The sequence below is a fragment of the Xyrauchen texanus genome, chromosome 4, assembly GCF_025860055.1.
Source record: "Xyrauchen texanus isolate HMW12.3.18 chromosome 4, RBS_HiC_50CHRs, whole genome shotgun sequence".
In the NCBI taxonomy this organism is placed as follows: domain Eukaryota; kingdom Metazoa; phylum Chordata; class Actinopteri; order Cypriniformes; family Catostomidae; genus Xyrauchen; species Xyrauchen texanus.
Genome location: NC_068279.1, coordinates 14,297,426 through 14,316,768, shown reverse-complemented (window position 1 = coordinate 14,316,768; position 19,343 = coordinate 14,297,426). Strand labels below are relative to the sequence as shown.

Here is a 19,343-nt window from a genome sequence, read left to right as displayed (position 1 = left end):
AAAACACACAGGAAACATTTGTGCCAATATAAGTATAACAGCCATGCGTAAGAAAATTTTGTTTTGGTTATTTTTTCCATGACATATTAGGCTATTGACTAATTTATCAATTTGACAGCTACTGTTAATAATTTTTCGTTTTGGAGAAATTCTTGCCACCACCACAACCTTCACATACACATGCTTTTGATGGAGGATTTCTATATGTGCTTGAATATTAGACTGTCAAATCATTGCCTGCTTACCATTCTAGCACTATATCAAAGCCAGGTGGTATTTATAATTAAGGGGCAGTTGACAGTCTCATTCTAGAGAGCATTTTACTGGACTGTAACACTGTGGAGGTGAGGGCATGGTCAAGTGTTTGTCTGGGGCGAGAGGAAGCGTAAAGGATTTCACCTGAGATTAATTTATGGTAATTGCTCTTTCTTTGTTCACAATGAGAGATGGGGGAAATAAAAGGGGCCAGACATCAGAGTGAGGAGGGAGAGCCCAGCTGAATCTTTGATTGTGTTGGCAGCTGCCAGTCCCACTAAATATAGTGTTTGAGTCTTTTTATGAAGCTTTAACGTCATGCAGTCAAGTGAACGTGTTTGTGTGTGAAGAATAAAATTACCTTTGATTTGGGTTCGCTGTCTCCCTCTTCCTCATTCCTCAAACCTGTTACAAACACAGTTCTAGAACATTCTGTCTCAACTTGATTTCATTGTGTCCTATCCATTTAAATTTGTAAAATGGAAATGTACGGAGTACATTTGACAGAGAGGATGCTTTTTAGTTTTTAATGTTTTGTTATGTTCAAATTTAGAAGAGCTTCTGTTATGTTGGAAGTTTGGTGGTTACCATTATGTTAAAGTGTGAAGCTTGAGTTTAGAATGAGGACAGGTACTTGTGGTATATATTTTCATTTTTGAGGAATTGGTATGTTAAGCAAGGTAGAGCTACCAAGCTGCGCTAGTGCTTCCCACCAACATGTATTTAGCATGATAATATAGGCATTATCACTAGCAAGTATATAAAGACATTAGTTTGAGTTAATTTGACAAGTCAAATTTTGTTGTGTTTACCCAATTCAGTAAGGTTTGCTCCACAGGATATATTGGATGTGATATTACATAGTAATTTTAAGGAAAACTCATTTCAAACATGTGGAACCTCTGTCCACATTTGAATCCAGTTAAGCCAGAGTTTTTTTTTTTTTTTTGTGTAGTGCTCAAGCTGTAGGTTGCATGAAAAAAGATGTGTGTGAATATTCTTTCAAATGTTTCCTTTTGTGTTCCATAGATAAATAACAGCATATGGGTTTGGAATGACATGGTATTGAGTATATAAGAATTGATTATTTATTGTTGTGTGAACAATGCCTTTAAAGCGATAGTTTACCCAAAAATGTATATTCTCTCATCATTTACTCACCCTCGTGTCATCCAAGATGTGTATGACTTTCTTTCTTCTGCTGAACACAAACAAAGATTTTTAGAAGGATATCTCAGTTTTGTAGGTCCTCAGAATGCAGGTGAATGGTAGGCAGAACTCTGAAGGTCCAAATATCACATAAAGGCATCATAAAAGTAATCCATTCGACTCGCAATCTTGATTTTAAGCTCGATTACACTTCTTATAGCGCTATCTAGTGCACATCTCATGCGTCAAGCACTAAGAAGTGTAATCCAGCTTAAATTCATGCTCATGCCTAGAGAATGCAATGGCAAGATGTACAGTGAAAAAGGAGTTATATTTTGGTTTGCTCTCACTCAAAACTGACTGGATCACTTCAGAAGACATGGATTAAATCACTGGAGTCATTAAGATTACTTTTATGATGCCTTTATGTGATTTACCACCATTTACTTGCATTGTGAGGACCAATAGAGCCAAGATATTCTTCTAAAAATCTTAATTTGTGTTCTGCAGATGAAAAAAAGTCATACACATCTGGGGATGGCATGAAGGTGAGTAAATGATGAGAGAATTTTCATTTTTGGGTGAACATTTCCTTTAATATTCTTGTGCAAATAATTGGCCCATTTGACTGGCAGCATTCCAACATCTGAAAAGATGGAGCAAAATGAAACAAGCACCCAGGATTTCATACTTATTCTGTGAGGCTTAGAGTAATCTGAAGCGCATAGTTATTAACGTTGATACCTGCAGACATTTTCCTGCCCAAACCTCAATTTCATCTGTGTGTGACTATCTAAAACATGTGGCTGTCTCTTTAAATTTGAAGCAGCTGCACTACAGAGGCACGTGTGTGTATGTGTCCTTTCCTCTGTTCTCACTCAGCTGTTTGCAAATGATGACATCTGCCTTAAAAAGCCTATACACACTCTAAAGATATCTCTCATTGAACCTCCATGTTTCTCTTTGACCATTGTAATTACATGGTCCACCTCCAATTCAACCACCTGCCTCCCCCTTTAGCAAACATGTAAAATACACTCATATACATCCACAACCACTGTCTCTCTTTCCTGTGTGGCATCTACCCAATGCTGCTGCTGAGGCTGTGATCTCCAATGCCTCAGCATCCATGTGGTTGTTTTCCAAACCGATCTGCTCTCCTTTTCTTACTGTCCCCAACACACACACACATACGCCCCCGCTGTGCAGGTAAACGTCCCTTGTGACACTGAAAAATGTCGCCACTTTCTCTTCTCTTTCTTTCACCTGTCTCTCTTTCTCTTTTCCTCTTTTCTGTATGAAGTGTAATTTCCCTGTTTCTGTATAATATCTTTCTGCCCTCTTTCTTTTCAGCTAAAATGTCCACTGTGCTGTCACACGTGTGACTCTCCTTCTACGTCATTTTCCCTTTTGCTGTCTCTGCTACCCCCCTTTGCCTTCATCCTCTACCACCCCCTCCTTTTTCCCACTCTTTTTCTCTCTGTGTCTCCCTCTATCTTCCCTCCCTCCCTCCTTCACTCCCTCCCTCACTCTGAGGCACTGCAGTAAAGTCTGTTGATAGGATTGAGGTGGTTTTCTCTGCTCTGCGCCGAGAGTGAGAGAGAGACTGCAGCACGCTGCACTGCATTCAAACTAGAGCACATGAAAATCTGCCCACAAAAGCACATGTGTGTGTCCGTTTGCAGCCATCAGATTTTCTGCAGCACAGATATTTGGTGTGAGCTCATTCAAAGAGGATAACTTGTGTCTTTAGGAGTCTAAATCCCCCCCGCCCCCAACGCACACGACTCCTCCCACTCCTCCTCCGAACCCTCCATCCATCCAGGTCGACAGCAGGATGCTGTAGCGATCTGGATGCAGCGCTGAATCTGGAGCTTCACCCTGACACGGTTGCACAAATACCGGCATGTCCATGCCGTTTTGGTTCTCCTTTGGTCTTTTGTCGCTGGAGGATTATAATGCAGCAGTTTTTCAGAAAACAGCTGGACTCATCGAGACTGAAGATTCTCTAGGAGACTGAACGCTTCGGTGTGTGTCTGTGTGTGCGTGCTGGTAGTTTTTTCGGAGTGCTGGACTGACGCACGGATACTGCAGCAGAACTGCAGGGGCCTAGACGCTAACCTGGAGGACATGAGGACCCAGTGGAACCCCCGCCCCTGAGCTCAAAACCCCACTGCTACTGCTGCACATTCTGCTGAGGTGCTGCTCTCTCCTCTACTTAGGAGATTTTGGTGTGTGTATTTAAGGTGGAGGAATTTTTTTTTCTTTTTTTTCTTTTCTTTTTCTTGCTGAGCTGCAATGTTGTATTCAGGCAGCAGAAGGTGTGTATGAGTTGAAAGGGACTAGTCCTGTTTTGCTTTGCTTTTGTGCATGTGTGTGTGTTCATGTGTGTTTATGTATGATGGCTGATAGAAGATAGAGTGTGTCTGTGTCATAGCTGTCAGCTGACTGCTTTGTGCATGTGTATGTGTGGTGTAGCTGAGCAGAGCTCTCAGAGGCCGATAGGATGCTGACAGATCGTGATGGAGCTCGAGATGAAGCACAGAAGCTGCACAGGAAATGGATGAAGCACCAGGCCTTCATGGCCGAACTCGCCCGCAACAAAGAATGGCTTGCCAAGATTGAACAGGTGAGTCACAGGAGCTGAAATGAAAGGAATAGAGAGTGTAATAGGGAAAGAGGAAATAAAATAGAATATACAGATGGTCACTGCAAATACAAGCTTCAGGTAACTCTTAGGGGCTTTCTAACACAATGGCTAATTTTACGTGACCTTAGCAAACAGTGCAAATTCAGTTATATTGTGGCATTTCTTTTTACTTTTTACTCTTGGAAGTGTGCAAGGGAATACAGATAAATGAGGGATTTTGGGGTAAAAAGGAGAAAAAAAGACATTGAGGATGGATTGATGCAGAACAGATTGAAGATTGGGTGAGAATTGGTTGAGGACAGATTCTGAATTGGTTGTGGTTGGGTGTAAGATATATTTGGGATTGTTTGGGGATGGTCTGAAGAAAGATTTGGAACTGTTATGGATGGATTGAGGAGAGATTCAGGATTGGTTGAGGACAGGTTTGGGGTTGGTTCAGAATTGTTTGAGGGTTGGTTGTAGATTAGTGAAAGACAAATTCAGCTTTGGCTTGGGATGTGTTGGTGACATTCAGGATTGTTTGAGGATGGACTGAGAACATATTTAGGATTGGTTGAAAATTGGTTTAAACACATTTTGGATCGATTGAGGATGGGATAAGGACAGATTTGAGATTGGTTGAGGATGAATGAAGATTCAAGATTGAGTTGATAAGCATACACAAAACAGGTTTCCCTCAGTCATGGAAAATTTGGAAACCTCAGGGAATATTAAAATAGGAATTTCCAGGCCTAGAAAGTCAAAGAAATTAGTTAAATCTCAAAAGATAATGGAAATGTCTATTGTGAATATAATTGTTTCTACTTTAGCTCTGCTCTAAAATATTCCATTGACTAGAAATTGCTCTTTGTGAGTCCAATCTCTATAAAATTATCCTTAACATTTTTATCCAGTAATCCTTGGAAAATGGTACTGGAAATGAATAGTTGAGAGAAGCATTGGTGGTGGGTAATGAGAATGAGAATGTGTGGACCAATTTTAGTGGAAATAAAAATCTGCATTGAGAAGAGAATAAGGGTCTGTGAATAACGCATTACTGTACTGATACAACCACACAGTGTTCACATCTGCCCTATTTGCACATCTTATTTTGAATGTCAGTTGCCGCTAAATGTTGTATATGATGCACATAACGTATTACAGCACAAGCTCATGTTCAGCTGGACTATGGTGTCTTGTGATGCCCTGCAAGACAGTCTTTTGATCCCAGGTAACCTGTTCTGATCTGACACATGCTGTCCTGATAGATTGCTTGTCCTGATACACCACAAAAAATTTTTACTCACCGTTATGTTTTTCCAAATGAATTTCTTTCTTATGTAGAACACAAAGGGAGATGTTAGGCATGTCACCATTATCTATGCCAGCATTCACTTTGCACGGAATAGAGATGCTAAAGCATATGGTGACTGAGGCTGTCATTCTGCCTAACATCTTTTGTGTTTCATGGTAGAAAGAATGTCATACATGCTAAGAACAACATGAGGGTGAATAAATTATTACAGGATATAAATTTTTGGGTGAACTATCCCTTTAATATGATATGTATGTAAATAATTCTAAAGGTGTGTTAGGTATTTCATGGCATGTCTGCGGGTATGGCTGATTACAGAAAATGACAAGGAAACATTACTTCATGACTTCATAGATACTGACATTGTTCTCCTTTCATGCTGACAGCAGTTGGAAACATGCCGAACTGCCAGACTGAAATGTGCTAAATGTTTCAAAAGTGCCAAACTGCCACGAAAACAGCACTATACATACACGTATGTGCAAATTAACTACTTTGCAAGACTTCAAAAGAAAGTGCAATGGATATATATAAATAGATGCAGATGCAGAATATGCATCTGTTACATGCTTCTGGTCCATGATGTGATACATATATTCATGTATTTATGATACATGTGTTTACATATATTTGATGCAACAACTAGTGTGGACAGGGCTGTTAGTATGTGGTAGTGCTGGTCAGGGTAGATCTGTTCTTTCTCATTGTTGTAGATTGTGGTATCACAGTGATTTTCGTGGTTGTGAAGAAAATCTAAACATAAAGAAAGGCTGTGTGCATAAGTAGAATTTTCAGATGTATTCTACTGCATTGATGATTTGTTGTATAATAACTCTAATATTGTGAGTCTTCACTCTCTGCACCCTGTGTATTTGTAGTAGATTTGTGCTGCATGTTTGAATTCTGGTACTCTCAGTGGTTTATAAGATGTCATGGGCCTGCTGCCATTCTTTTTTGGCCTTGTTTTCTCTTCTCGTGTTTCTTTTGATGTTTCATTCTATGTGGTGCAACAATTGAACTGATTTTCTTTACAGTTCACAGAGGAATAAGTCACGTAAAATGCTAAGACTTTACAGCCTTTGGGCTGGTCAGTATATATATATATATATATATATATATATATATATATATATATATATATATATATATATATTGCTTTTCAGAGTAGCAATTAAGCTAATCTTTATGCAAACTGATTTTAAATGTCACTCATGTTTGTTTTCTGATACTTCTAGTATCAGAAAACAATACTAGAAGTTACTAGAGATTGCCTGAAGGGTGCATGCTCTTACTGGAATTAATGCCAACAACCAGTCGTCAGGGAGCAATTTTCCAGGTTTATGCCATAGACTGGTGTCTTCACCTGTCTTCTTAACTAACTTAACCAGCAAGTCTAAATTGAATATGGTAATGCTGGTCAATCAGCATGGACTTTCTAGTCATTACTATCTAGATCTGTACCAAACCAGCTTGAACCAGCAACAAAATTCATGTTGTTCTCAGCTGGTCTTTACAGCTGTGTCATGTGGCAACAAAGACTAGTTGTTCTGTTCAAAGAGACCCAGTTTACACCTGGTATTAAGATGCATCTCGGGTGATTCGGTCGCATGTGGTCAGTCGAGACACATTGCTATTTACACCTGGTTGCTTAAATGTGTCTCCTGTGACCACTTGTGATTGGATTTGGAGGGGAGGGACTTTGTTTCATGACAACATACATCAATCACTATGTCAATGTGTTTATGCATAATAAAAACCACCACAAATAGTGGCACACTATTTCTCCCAGATGCAGCAGAAATTTAATCTAAGCACAAATGCAACATTTTTAACAGAATTGTCCATTATTTTAGTGCTTTACCTGTATTAAACTGAGCTGCAGATGTTTATGCTTCTCATAAATGTCCCTGCATGTTCAGGCACAGTGAAGAAGATCTGTGAAGTTCTATTGTTTGTGTATGTATCTGCTTTTTAAAATGTAATTCGACCACATTTGTGGAATCATTTTGATTCCAACAAAATATATATATTAAAAAAAAAAATGTATTAAAAAAAAGTTTAGGTACTTTCAATGGAAGTCAATGGGGCCAATTTTTGGAGGGTTAAAGGCAGAAATGTGAAGCTTATACATTTTATAAAAGCCCTTTACATGAATTCTTCTGTTAAAACTCATGTATTGTTTGAGCTGTAAAGTTGCATCTCTAGATGCAGACTTTATGTTTTTTAGAATCCTAACCCACACTCCCGCCTCCAATAAAAAGTCTAAATCTTTCTCCCATAATCTCTTGAGTGAAGTTGAAGCTCTGTCCCTCAGACTCGGAATTAGCAGGAAGTAATACACTCATGACCTTTTCCAAAAGCAGTAATCACCACTCCCAGAGTATCTGCCGCTTTATTGGGGTTTTATGCTACTCCCAAAAATAGTACAAAGCAGGTGGTGCAGCTGTAAATACCTAAAGAATTGAGATCTTGGAATCCCAAAATGTTGAACCATATTTTCAAAGGATCTCAATACTCCACTCTCATATAGGTCACTGGTCGTATTAATCTCCTCACAATCCACTCTGTTCAGCTGAAGGGGGACTTATTAATACATAACTTTGGGTTCAGCCATATGTTTGAAACAACATTTAAACAAATGTCTGAATTAAACACTCATGACACTTGTCCAGAGTGCAAATGCGAGATAACGGGGTGTGACTTAACTTCTTCGGTTAGTTTGATAGAAAGGCTTTGATAGAAATTCAAAACCAGGGAGGGGCTCTCTCAGGTGGAAGCGACAATGAGCCAAATGTCTGAGACTGAATGCATGATAATAAAACAAAATCTTGGGTAGGCCTAGCCCACCTTTGTCAATCGGCTTATGTAACTTATTGAAATGAATTATTGAAACTTATTACCATTCCAACTGAAGGACTTTGCTATGCTATCAAATTGCTTGAAATAAGAGAGGGGGGCATCTATAGGGTGAAATTGTAGCAGGTAGCTGAATTTTGGAATACAATTCATTTTAATAACATTAACCTTCCCAATCATAGATAAATGTATTGAAGCCCACCTGCCCACATCACTCGAAAAATATTTTAGTAAAGGGTCAAAATTAACTGTTACTAAATCGCACAAATTTGCTGGGAATAAAATACCCAAGTACTTAATGCTCTGTTTGGGCCACTGGAAGGCGCCTGGCTGAGAAGCCGTTACTGGGCAATTCGCTGTCAGAACCAAGAGCTGTAAAGTTGTTTACATTTTTGTGTTTAAAGTCATTTTAAGGTTTTAGGGTTTAGAGCAGGTTTATTTACATTACATCATCATGGTAACAAAGATGTACAATTGTCTATAATTTTACACAGAAAAGGTTGGTAAGTGATTTTCTCACACTGAAATCATGTTTACAGGCATATTGTTTGTTTTGTGGCTATACTTTTGAAACAGTGAGTAATTAAATTGGACCCCATTCACTTCCATTGTAAGTGCCTCACTGTAACAGATTTTTGCTTTTTTTAAAGAAAAGTATGGACGAGTCAGAATAAATTTTTGTTGTAATCAATTTTATGCAACAAATGCTGTCGATTGAGCTTAACTTGTATTGAACCTGGAATACACCTTTAATGTAAGAGCATTAAAAAAAATTATGAAATTTCATTTAAGCTTAACACGAGGCTATTCAGAATTAAGTTAATGTCAAGAATGTTAATGTAACTTAATAATGTGCTTTTTTTTTTTAGTGTTTTGTTTATAACTAAGACCAGTTACTCTGAAACATGAAAGACATGTATGGATAGATAATAAATGTATTATTTAAAATGTATATTTGAAGTTGTGTAATGAGTTATTAGTGATTTAAAACAAGGTCATAAAAAAGCAGAACCCCCAAACTATCCATTTTGGTACTGCTACTGGCAGACATTGTTCTAATTATTGGATACTGGTATCAGCACACACATTTTGTATTTGTGCATCTAAAGGCAAGGCAAGTTTATTTACATAAAGTGTTTTCAATCTGGATTTAAATGTGGCATCTGTTGGAGCACATCTAACCTCTTCTGGAAGCTGGTTCCAGCTGCGGGTGGCATAATAGCTAAACGCTGTCTCACCTTGTTTTGAGTGAACCCTCTGTATGTCTAACTGACTTGATCCTAATGATCTGAGAGGTCTGTTTATAATCAACAAGCATATTTGATCCCTTTGATTTGATCCCATTGATTTGAGGCCCTAGGCTATTGAGCGATTTTTAAAGAGTAGCCTAATAGTACTTTAAAATAAACTCTAGAAGGTTCATCACAGTCAGATCATGTGTTGGGAACTGTAATGTCATAATATGACATAAACATCCACAATTATAATGAACACCAAGTGCTACAAAAATCTTTATTCCCTTGATTTGTAAATGCCAGTTAAAATCAGCAGCTCTTTGGCTGCTGCATGTGGGTGTGACCGTCATGTTTCTCCCAGCTCTGAAACTTGTGGTTAATGTTAATTTAGTACCCTAAATCATTTTTTAAGGCATTCAAGCAATTTCAGTAGACCATATTAAGCGTTCTAACCCATCGCATGAGTGATCTGAATGCTGCAGTGAATTAGATCACAGTAGTTGCTACTTAGATAAGTGTGTGGTATATGTGGTGGTGGCGTAGTGGGTAAAGCACAGGGCTGTTAATTAGAAGGTCACTGGTTCGAACCCCACGGCCACCACCATTGTGTCCTTGAGCAAGGCACTTAACTCCAGGTTGCTCCGGGGGGATTGTCCCTGTAATAATTGCACTGTAAGTCGCTTTGGATAAAAGCGTCTGCCAAATGCATAAATGTAAATGTAGGGTTGCAAAGGGGCAGAACATTTCCGCTAAATTTCTGGAAACTTTCCAGAAACTTTCCATGTGAAATTAAAACTTTGGGCATTTGGCTATATGCTGCTTCATCTTTGTGGCATTCTTAACATATGTCTTTGCACAGTATTTGCAAATGTACAAAGCCTTTCCTTCTACACTGGCTGAGGTGAAATGTATCCACACATCAGATGGAGCATGTGGCGTTGTTCTGTAGAAAAAGATTAGAAAAAATCTCGTAAAAAAACACTAATGCAATGCCATGCACTGATATAGATAGTTAGCTAAACAATTGGAATATTCTGGAATGGTAAAAATATATTACAGTTGATGCTGGACAAATGAAGAGAAATAGGCTAGATGAATAGATGAACACTCCTCAATCAGCATGCTAAATCAAATTATAACCTACGTTCTTGTATGATAACAGAAAACTGGCTAGTAGAAGGCAGAAGAAACAGCATCATGGTGCTAGCTAGCTCAACATCTAGTTGAGCTAGCTAGCACCATGATAGCTAGCCTCTAAAATTGTCTATTAAATGGTGTTAGCTAGCTTATATTTAGCATATCTGATTTACTGGCTAGCTAGCTAGATACTGTATAAACACATATTGATTTAGTATTTGCTAGATAAACGTTAATACCATAGATCAAATATATTTACCCTAGTAATATCATCAAAACTTACTTGACTGGATGTAGTCCTTGGGCTCAAATGCAGAAGTGTGGCTTCAGTAGTCCTGCTATAGTAAGTAGCCGGCAGTAAGTAGTGTGTTGTGTGCATGTGATTGAGGAATGCGCAGAGTAGATATTCTACTGAATTTGCATCAAATCTGGTTGTTTTAACCAAGATTATGCTGCAAGATGTTTTTTTTTAACTCCATCTAAGTTCCCTGTTATAGGCTAACCTGGAATTTAGCAAATTTCCAGTTTATTCCCATGAATTCCCATACATTCCTGTTAATTCCAATATATTCCAGTTAATTCCCATGGAAAGTTTCAAACTTTGAAAATTCCTGGAATTTTGCAACCCTATATGTGTTTGACTTTAAATTGTTAGATGGTTTGCTTAGTCCGGTTTGAAGAGGGAGAATCTAATTCTGCTTTCTGTGCAAACTGGAACATACTTCTTTTTCTTTCTCTGTACTTGAGGATTTTGATTCATCACTATGTGTGCTGTGCCAGAAATCTATTTGACAGAATTCTGGATTCAATTTAGTTTTGTTTATTTTTTTACTACAGATTGGGACTGTTCTTAAGCACAACGTATGGCAACCGCAATATGATATAAGACTTAAATTACATCTATCATTAATAATAAGGGATAGAATAAGAGATAGTTTACAAAAATATTTAAATTATTTAATCGCTTACTTATGCTCATGATGTTCCAAACCCATATGACTTTCTTTCTTCTGTAGAACACACACACACAAAATAATAATAATAATAATAATAATAATAATAATAATGATGATAATAAAATGCTTGACAAAATGCTGGGGACTGACAGCCACAGTCACCATTCATTTCATTGTATGGACAAAAACATGTCATAAAAGTTAATGGGCTAACATTTTGCCAAACATCTTATTTTGTGTTCTACAGAAAAAAGAAAGCCATATGGGGTTTGAACAAAGTTTTTTGGTGAAATGACTTGGCGCGGTAATATAAAATGTGCGGCTGGTCACAGACATTTATCTGCATTGTACAACGGTTTTGAAAGTGGCCCATCCAAACAGAATTTACAGGCCATGCCCACACTATTTTGTTTTCATTTGAAAATGCTGTTTTCAATTTGTTAATGTCATCATTTTCCAAATTAGGCAGTTATGGAAACCTTTTTTGAAACCGAAAGCATGTTTTTGGAGGAGGAAAATGCAATGTGGATAAGATGAGTAAACCTTACAAAATCAATATATTTATAAACAAAACTGTATTAGTTTGGACGTAGCTTTATCCATTTAATAAATATCTGTTTTCACTGTTATTCACTAATTCTAGAGATCAAGGACCTTGATTCAGAATAATTCTCTCTTTTAGGAACCTCAAAAGTGAGTAGTGGCCTAAGTATTTTAATGGTCAAGTACAGAATATCAATACTCTTGCTTTTCTGTGTAGGCCTTTTCATTTAATTTCTCATATTATTTTTTTTCTTTTTAGTTTTCATCCAAAACAGTTGTTTATAGATCTCAAGTTGTCAGGAAAAACGAACTATACTAAATGTGATTAAAATACACTTTAAATGTGTTAACAGTAAAGCCAGATGATTCTTTACTAGTGTATCTTGAACTAATGTAAAAAAATAAAAATACACATAATGAAAAGGATAGTTCAGACTCTAATTTCTCATCGGATGAGCCATGTTAGAAGGTGTTGTAAAATGCTTATAAATGCACACCTGTGATTGCACATTCTACTGTATATTAATGTGCTATGTAGCATGGAAAAATAGTTTATTCTGATTTTTCTAACAATAAATATACGTAACTATTTATTGCACATTGTTGTCTTTTATCATATTGCTTTTGCTGGCGTTTTATAAAAGTAAGCCTGTGTATTACAGTGATTTATTCACCGGTAAGGGGGTTTTAGGCAGTCCTCTACATGTCATGCCTAAGAACACCCTCTCTCATCTCTTGTGGCTTATTTGTTTAATTTAAAGAGCACATACTGGCATAACTGTATTAGCATTAGGGCTCTTAGCATTTCGAGACAATTATACAATATCAATGTTTTCTTGCAAAATTGTATCAAATATTTAAACCACTGTATCAATTATTTGTCACATATCATATCATGTCATATCATGTCCAACAGTTCAATAATGAACTGCTAAATAAGCTAAATAACTCAAACTCTGACATTTGCATTTCTCAGTGTAGTCAGAGACATGTCTATGATGCAGAAGAGAGATTGAAACTGAACTTGCTGATTCACTCTCTTGCTCGGAGACATTCGTGTTTCTCTTGCATGATTAAACGGTTTCAGTCATGATCCAATTAAAATAACATGATGCATTGCGATATATTGAATCATGTGTATCACGATACATGTCCTATTGTGAAGTGGTTAGCGATACACAGCCTTAATAATAATAAATATGTCAAAAATTAATGAGTTAACATTAATATTATCCTTGAGTGAGATCTCGCCATCTGTGTTGGAGGGCTCAAGCACAAGACTCGACTCTGAAGTCCTTTCTGGATTACTTAAAGGGGTTGTGACATGAGAAATCAATATTTTGACATATATAAGAGGTCATCGTACTATAAAAACTTAGTGTAAGTTTCAGAACTCAAAATGTCCTCCTCACTGCAAAAAGAGTTTTTTTTTAAACCAAGCTGGCAAGGGTTACGATTTCCGAGGCCCCAAGCAACCATCCATCCGGGGACCCCCTTTTGGTGTAGAACTGGGGGAATGACATAAAAATGATTTTAAATCATAATTTTTAAAAATCTTTTCTAAAAGCCATTGTAGCCAAGTACATTCAAAATCTTTATTGAAATAAAAATCTAGTAAAGATAATGAGTAAACCAATAATGAATCCAATAAATAAAAACTAGGATATTATATAATAACTATAATTTATATACACCAATACAGTAATAAAAAAAGCAATATTTACCTACTTAAACTGCCTTATTTCCAAAAAAAATATTTGTAAAATGAATAGGATGTGCAAAAACTACAACTTCACTGACTTATATTTTGCAACCCAGATTAATATAATTAATTATTGTCCAGTCAAGTGTATTATGAAATGATACTGAATTATTATTATTTTAGGGATTTATTTTATATAATAGTAATACATTTCTGTTGTACTAACTTCACATTCACCTGGGGCTTTTATTTTGATGGATCGATGATAGTGCACTCCAGTGTCAAACTCTATTTGTCAGATTTTTCATTCCAAATCTTGTAAAACGCTGTCACCTTCTACATTTTGGTGACACTGTGTCGCGTTTTAAGATTAGTATAGTAACTTTAAGTGGAATCAAATGTTTGCACCTGCAGCACATTGCCTTCACAATGCACATAAACTGCTCCGAGACAGCTGAAAACAGCACATCCGCAAGGATAGAACAGGTCAGTCAAGAGCAGAGACCCATTCATAACAGTGGGCGTTTACTGTCAAGTCTTAAAGCAAAAGCAGCACCAAAACCAAGCGTTTCTGACAGAGGGTCAGAATGAGGGTGGAAAATTATAATGTTTCACAAATATATTACTGTAATTTGAGGAAAAAAACGTGACTAATATTATAAGTGAAGCTCAAGGAATATATTAAATAAATAATTTATTAAAGTCATGAACCTTTCAATTAATTAAATTGATATACAGTATTTTTTGATTGCAGGATAGGTACACAGTATATAGACATAAAGGCTTCACACAAACACAAAAACAGAAGAAAAAAAATATTCAAATTAAACCTAACACTTAAATCCTTGGTGTTCAAAAAGAAAAATTTTTTTTAATTTGTGTTCGTAAAAATAACATTGTAATATATCTATTCTGAGACACCTTGATGTGTGAGGTGTATGGTCAGACTTAATGTGTGCAGTTTAAATAATATAGTGTCCTTTTTAGCATTTTTGCTAACTTCAGAGCAATTACACCATCTCACAGAAACATGTGCACGTATAGACAGTGGTACAGTACATATCTGCGGAAACGTGAGTTAATGAGGCTGTAACCTGAGAAACAGCAGAAGCGATGACACAATGTCCCACAGTGATTGGAGAACTCTTAGTCCTTTTGGAAGGGTTCCCGCCCCCTCCCCCACTTCCACACTTAGCTTAGCATCCTTAATGACAGACAGATGGCTGGACCAATCACAGGATACGATGATGTCCTCAGAGCTGACCTTGCCTCCTCGTTCCACAAACAGAGGGCCAAAATGGTCACAAGAACACATGATGAAACATAACACAATTATATGTCTGTCTCTCTGTCAGTCTGTCTGTCGGTCTGTCAGTCTGTCAGCCTGTCCTCTACTTATCACTATTTAATTTCCACCAGTCTCATTTGATCACTTTTTGTTTTCCTTCCAAACATTCCCTGTTTCTTTCTCTTTGTTTCTCCATCTGTTTCTCTCCTTCTCTGTCTCACTAATTCTCTCTGTTTCTCTCCCTTTCTCTCACACACTCTTTCTCTCGCTGCAGTACAGGGGGGAGCAGGCGACTTGTGCCAAAAGGAGAAATGCTGCACTGCATCATGAAACACAAAAGCACATACTGTACATATGGACATACACACGCACGCATGCACACACACACACACAGAGAAATATGAGAGCGTGTATGTATGCGAGTATGAGTTTAATTTCATGTCTTTCTGCAGGGAAGAATAAACCTTTTACACTGATATGGAGAGATAATGAGTGTGTATGTGTTCACACACTATTTTAAGAGGCTGGACTCCAGCCATGGTTCTGAAGAGAAAGATACTCTCTTCACTTTGATCCCTTTCCATCTTTATACACACACACACATACACACACACATATACACACAAACACACACACACACACACACACTGACAAGGAAGAAGGTTGAGGTTCAGAGCAGTAACACATTCAGTGATTATGTTGCATTTGTATGTGAGTTTGTAGGAGGGCGTGGAGCTTATCCAGGAAAAGCCTGAGTTGCGATCTGTGGTGGAGATGAAATTGAAGGAAATCCAAGAGTGTTGGTCTCACCTGGAGAACACCACCAAAGTAAAGGCTCGCCAGCTCTTTGAAACTCAGAACCATCGGACTAGCGATTTGCCCACTAACAGCCTCAGTGACCTGGACCAGCATCTGAACGTCATACAGGAGCAGTCACCCACACTGGGCTCCACCCACACCACACAACCCACCCTCCTTCAGCCCCGCCCTACTTTCAGCCAGCAACTACAGAGGATTCAAGTGAGATCAGCAACATCTACTACACATTCAAATTGAAGACAGAATTTGTAATATCTCTTTTACACTTTAGTGGTGGTTGTTGCTTAGGCAATTGCTCATAGTTAGTATTAAACTTCGGCACATAAATCGTCCTGCACTGTTTATGCACATTCTATATACACTTGAATGATTGAAATCTGAAGCAAATAGAGTCACATGAATGATACTCAAATTGTGTGGCTTGTTGATAAGAGTTGTGCTATTTCTAACAGACTGACTCGAAACAAATAAAAATTAAGTTATTTATTTAGTGATACTGTATAATAATGTTCTTTGTCTTAAGCCCTGTCCAATGTTTCAGTGGTAAATTCTCACAAAAATTGCCAGATCTTTCCAGAGGAAGCTGGCATGGGCTAGGACCCTACCTCCAGTCAGTGGGACAGTGACCCATACTGGTGGATGTTGGGTGATGGAGGGTGTATGTGAATGCTGGCACATTTAAGCAACAAATGACAGATTGTCAGTGGATCTTTAAAATGGAGGCTGCATTATAATTGGACGAGAATAACTGAGTGAATAAAGTAACTATAGTAGCTAACTAATACGATTCCTTCAGCTAAAAATAATGCGTTAGCTTATTAGCTTATTATTTTATAAGTGATCATGCCTGTAAGTGTTGTATGGTGGGCAAAAAAATCCAGAGCCATATCAAGGGACTTTGAAGTGGGTTCTTTTAAGCCAGTATAGAGAAACCTAGCAACCAACCAGAAAACCAGAGCAACATCCTAGCATCGTGGTGACAACTTTTACATGGGCACGCACCACTCACATTTTCTTCAGAAAATTTAAACATGTAGTTCTCACTGTATTTCTCTTCATCTCTCAGTCGATGGAGGCCCAGATGCAGCTTTATCATGGTGTTGGTGAAGTGAGGGGGAGAGATGATCAGCAAGAACCAGAGGGGGAGGAGCAAGGAGGCGTGGTGGAGACAAGAATTGTGCGTCTCATTGAACCTCTAAAGGAGAGGAGGCGGATCCTTCTTGCTTCCAAAGAAATGTACCAAGTCACCCAGGACCTGGAGGATGAAATTGTGAGTCTCTCTTTCTTTTCCACTCCATATCATTAGAGGTGCTTGTTAAGGTGAAAAAAAATCCCAAAGACTTGCTTTGAAGGAGAGAGCCATATCTAGAGACTTGGAGGTAGCCTCTTTTGGTATGGCTAATAGGAAACCACCTAGCAACCACCCCAAACATCCTAGCAATTCCCTTAGTAAATGAATAGCAAACTGATAAAACCACTCAGAACACCTTAGCAAACGCATTGCAACACACTGCTAACAACCCACAACACCATATAGTGCACGAGCAAGCACCATTCATATATTCTTAAAAAAAAATTAAAACTCTAGTTATTTGAACTGTATTTATACATATTTCCCCTCTATATCTTAATTTTGACTAGATATGGATTCAAGAGCGGTTGCATCTGGCCTCATCTACAGAATATGGAACCAATCTGCCGAGTGTCCAACATTTAATAAAAAGTCATGAGGTGAGAGTCCTCTTTTCAAACCACTTGAAATAAATCCATCAATGTCTTCTATTCCAAACTCTGATGTGGGGCAGGATTCTAGTACATTCTGGGGCAGGCAGAAAACAATTTCAAAGGTTAAGCATTGAGGATATAAACAGTTGCTGCTGCTACTTTTTCCAGAGACATTGATGGTTTGTCTATATCTGGCCTCAGGACACCAGATAGATCACAGATGTAATGTGTAATTGTCTTCCTTTGTTTGTGAGATGATGTAAGAGGCTGTTTCCTGCCATCGTTCCCTAACTCTAAGACTATACAATAGTCTTACGATAGAGTAGAGTGGATTAGAGGTCTATGAATTGAATCTCTTTGTAAGCTAACAGCCAAATACCGTATCACACGAAGGCCCTTTGGAATCCATTCAATCTATCATTGATCTGTTATACTGATTATCAGCTCTATTTGTGAAAACATAACTGTTAATTTATAATTAATTGCCCTTCCTTGTTGAATGTGATCTTTAGTCATATTCAAGTTTTTTAATGGGTCTGAAGGTGTTTCATTTAGCTCTACCAAAGTCTTTCTGGCAAGTCAGTCCACTGACAGCCATCTTTGGAACACTCCTGGGAAGCTATTTCCAGTCATGACAGTGCAGCTCCTATCTACTTGAATGAGGAAACAGAAATCTCAAAAACAGCTTGCCAAGCTTACGTTTAAATGACATATTTCAAATCAGCATCAACTTTGGTATCATAAATTGTGCTTCTTTACCTCATATTACGTTAATAAACACAATTTTCCTGGCTTGTATAGCTAATGCACATTTGCATTCTCGAGTTGATTGACAGGCGATATCTGTATCTAAAAGGTGATTGGCTCTTTTACCTGTAAGGTGGGACTTCCTTTCTACATCCGTTGACCGTTGGGCACTAGAGCTCCTTGGTTGGGCATTCCAATTTCTCCCATTCATTTTATTAGAAGTGGCCCATCTCTCACAAATTGGCTCCTGAATACATTGATGTATGTTGATTGGCTGGACTGGATGTGAGAGGTTTGACTGAGTGCTCTTATGTGTGTACAATTGGATATGCAGGCTCTACAGATGGAGATGCAGGCTCGAAGGGGCCATGTCGAGGAGGTACTGGAGAGGGCGGAGGCCGTCGCTGCCTTGCGGACCCCCGAGGTGGAGCTTGTGCGGGAGGGGGCGGATCATGTAAGGCAGATGTGGGAGGTGCTCCAGGTAGAGATGGAACGTCGCACAGTAATGCTGGATGCTGTAAGCCACGCCCAACAGTACTACACCCAAGCAGCAAAGGCAGAGTCTTGGCTCAGTGGGCAGAAACTTCAGGTCCTCAATGATGAAAAAGGAAACGTATGTATTTTACCTCAAACGAAACCTTTTACAAAAATACAAATAACATCACATCTATTTATTTTTAATAAAATATATTTAAATTTAGTACTTTTATATGTGCAGCATTACCTATGAATGCTTAGATCAGTGTGTTTTTTGCTAAAGAAAGATTCAAGCAATGTTTCAACTTTCACTGGAAGTCTATCGGGGAACCATTTTTCTTTGCCAGATGCTATTTGCACCCTGGTGCAAATAATGGTATATGCTATTTACACCCCAGGGCAAATAGTGGCAGATATTATTTGCACCCATATTTAAATACTAACATATTGTACAACATGGGCATCAATGCAGTGTGTTTATTGTGTTTATTTATAGTCCCACAGACACAG

General features: G+C 38.0%; 1 protein-coding gene across 1 annotated transcript in view; it reads left to right on the top strand.

The window, feature by feature from the left end:
• The first annotated feature begins 3,272 nt into the window (after positions 1–3,272).
• The window catches only part of LOC127643130 (spectrin beta chain, non-erythrocytic 4-like), a 41,901-nt gene continuing 25,830 nt past the window's right edge, over positions 3,273–19,343 (top strand). Inside the window, exons 1-6 of the mRNA XM_052125712.1 lie at positions 3,273–3,603; positions 3,883–4,033; positions 15,789–16,085; positions 16,951–17,154; positions 17,526–17,615; positions 18,691–18,969. Coding sequence (XP_051981672.1) covers positions 3,911–4,033; positions 15,789–16,085; positions 16,951–17,154; positions 17,526–17,615; positions 18,691–18,969 — 993 coding nt within the window. The 5' untranslated portion in view covers positions 3,273–3,603; positions 3,883–3,910. The remainder of the gene's footprint in view (positions 3,604–3,882; positions 4,034–15,788; positions 16,086–16,950; positions 17,155–17,525; positions 17,616–18,690; positions 18,970–19,343) is intronic.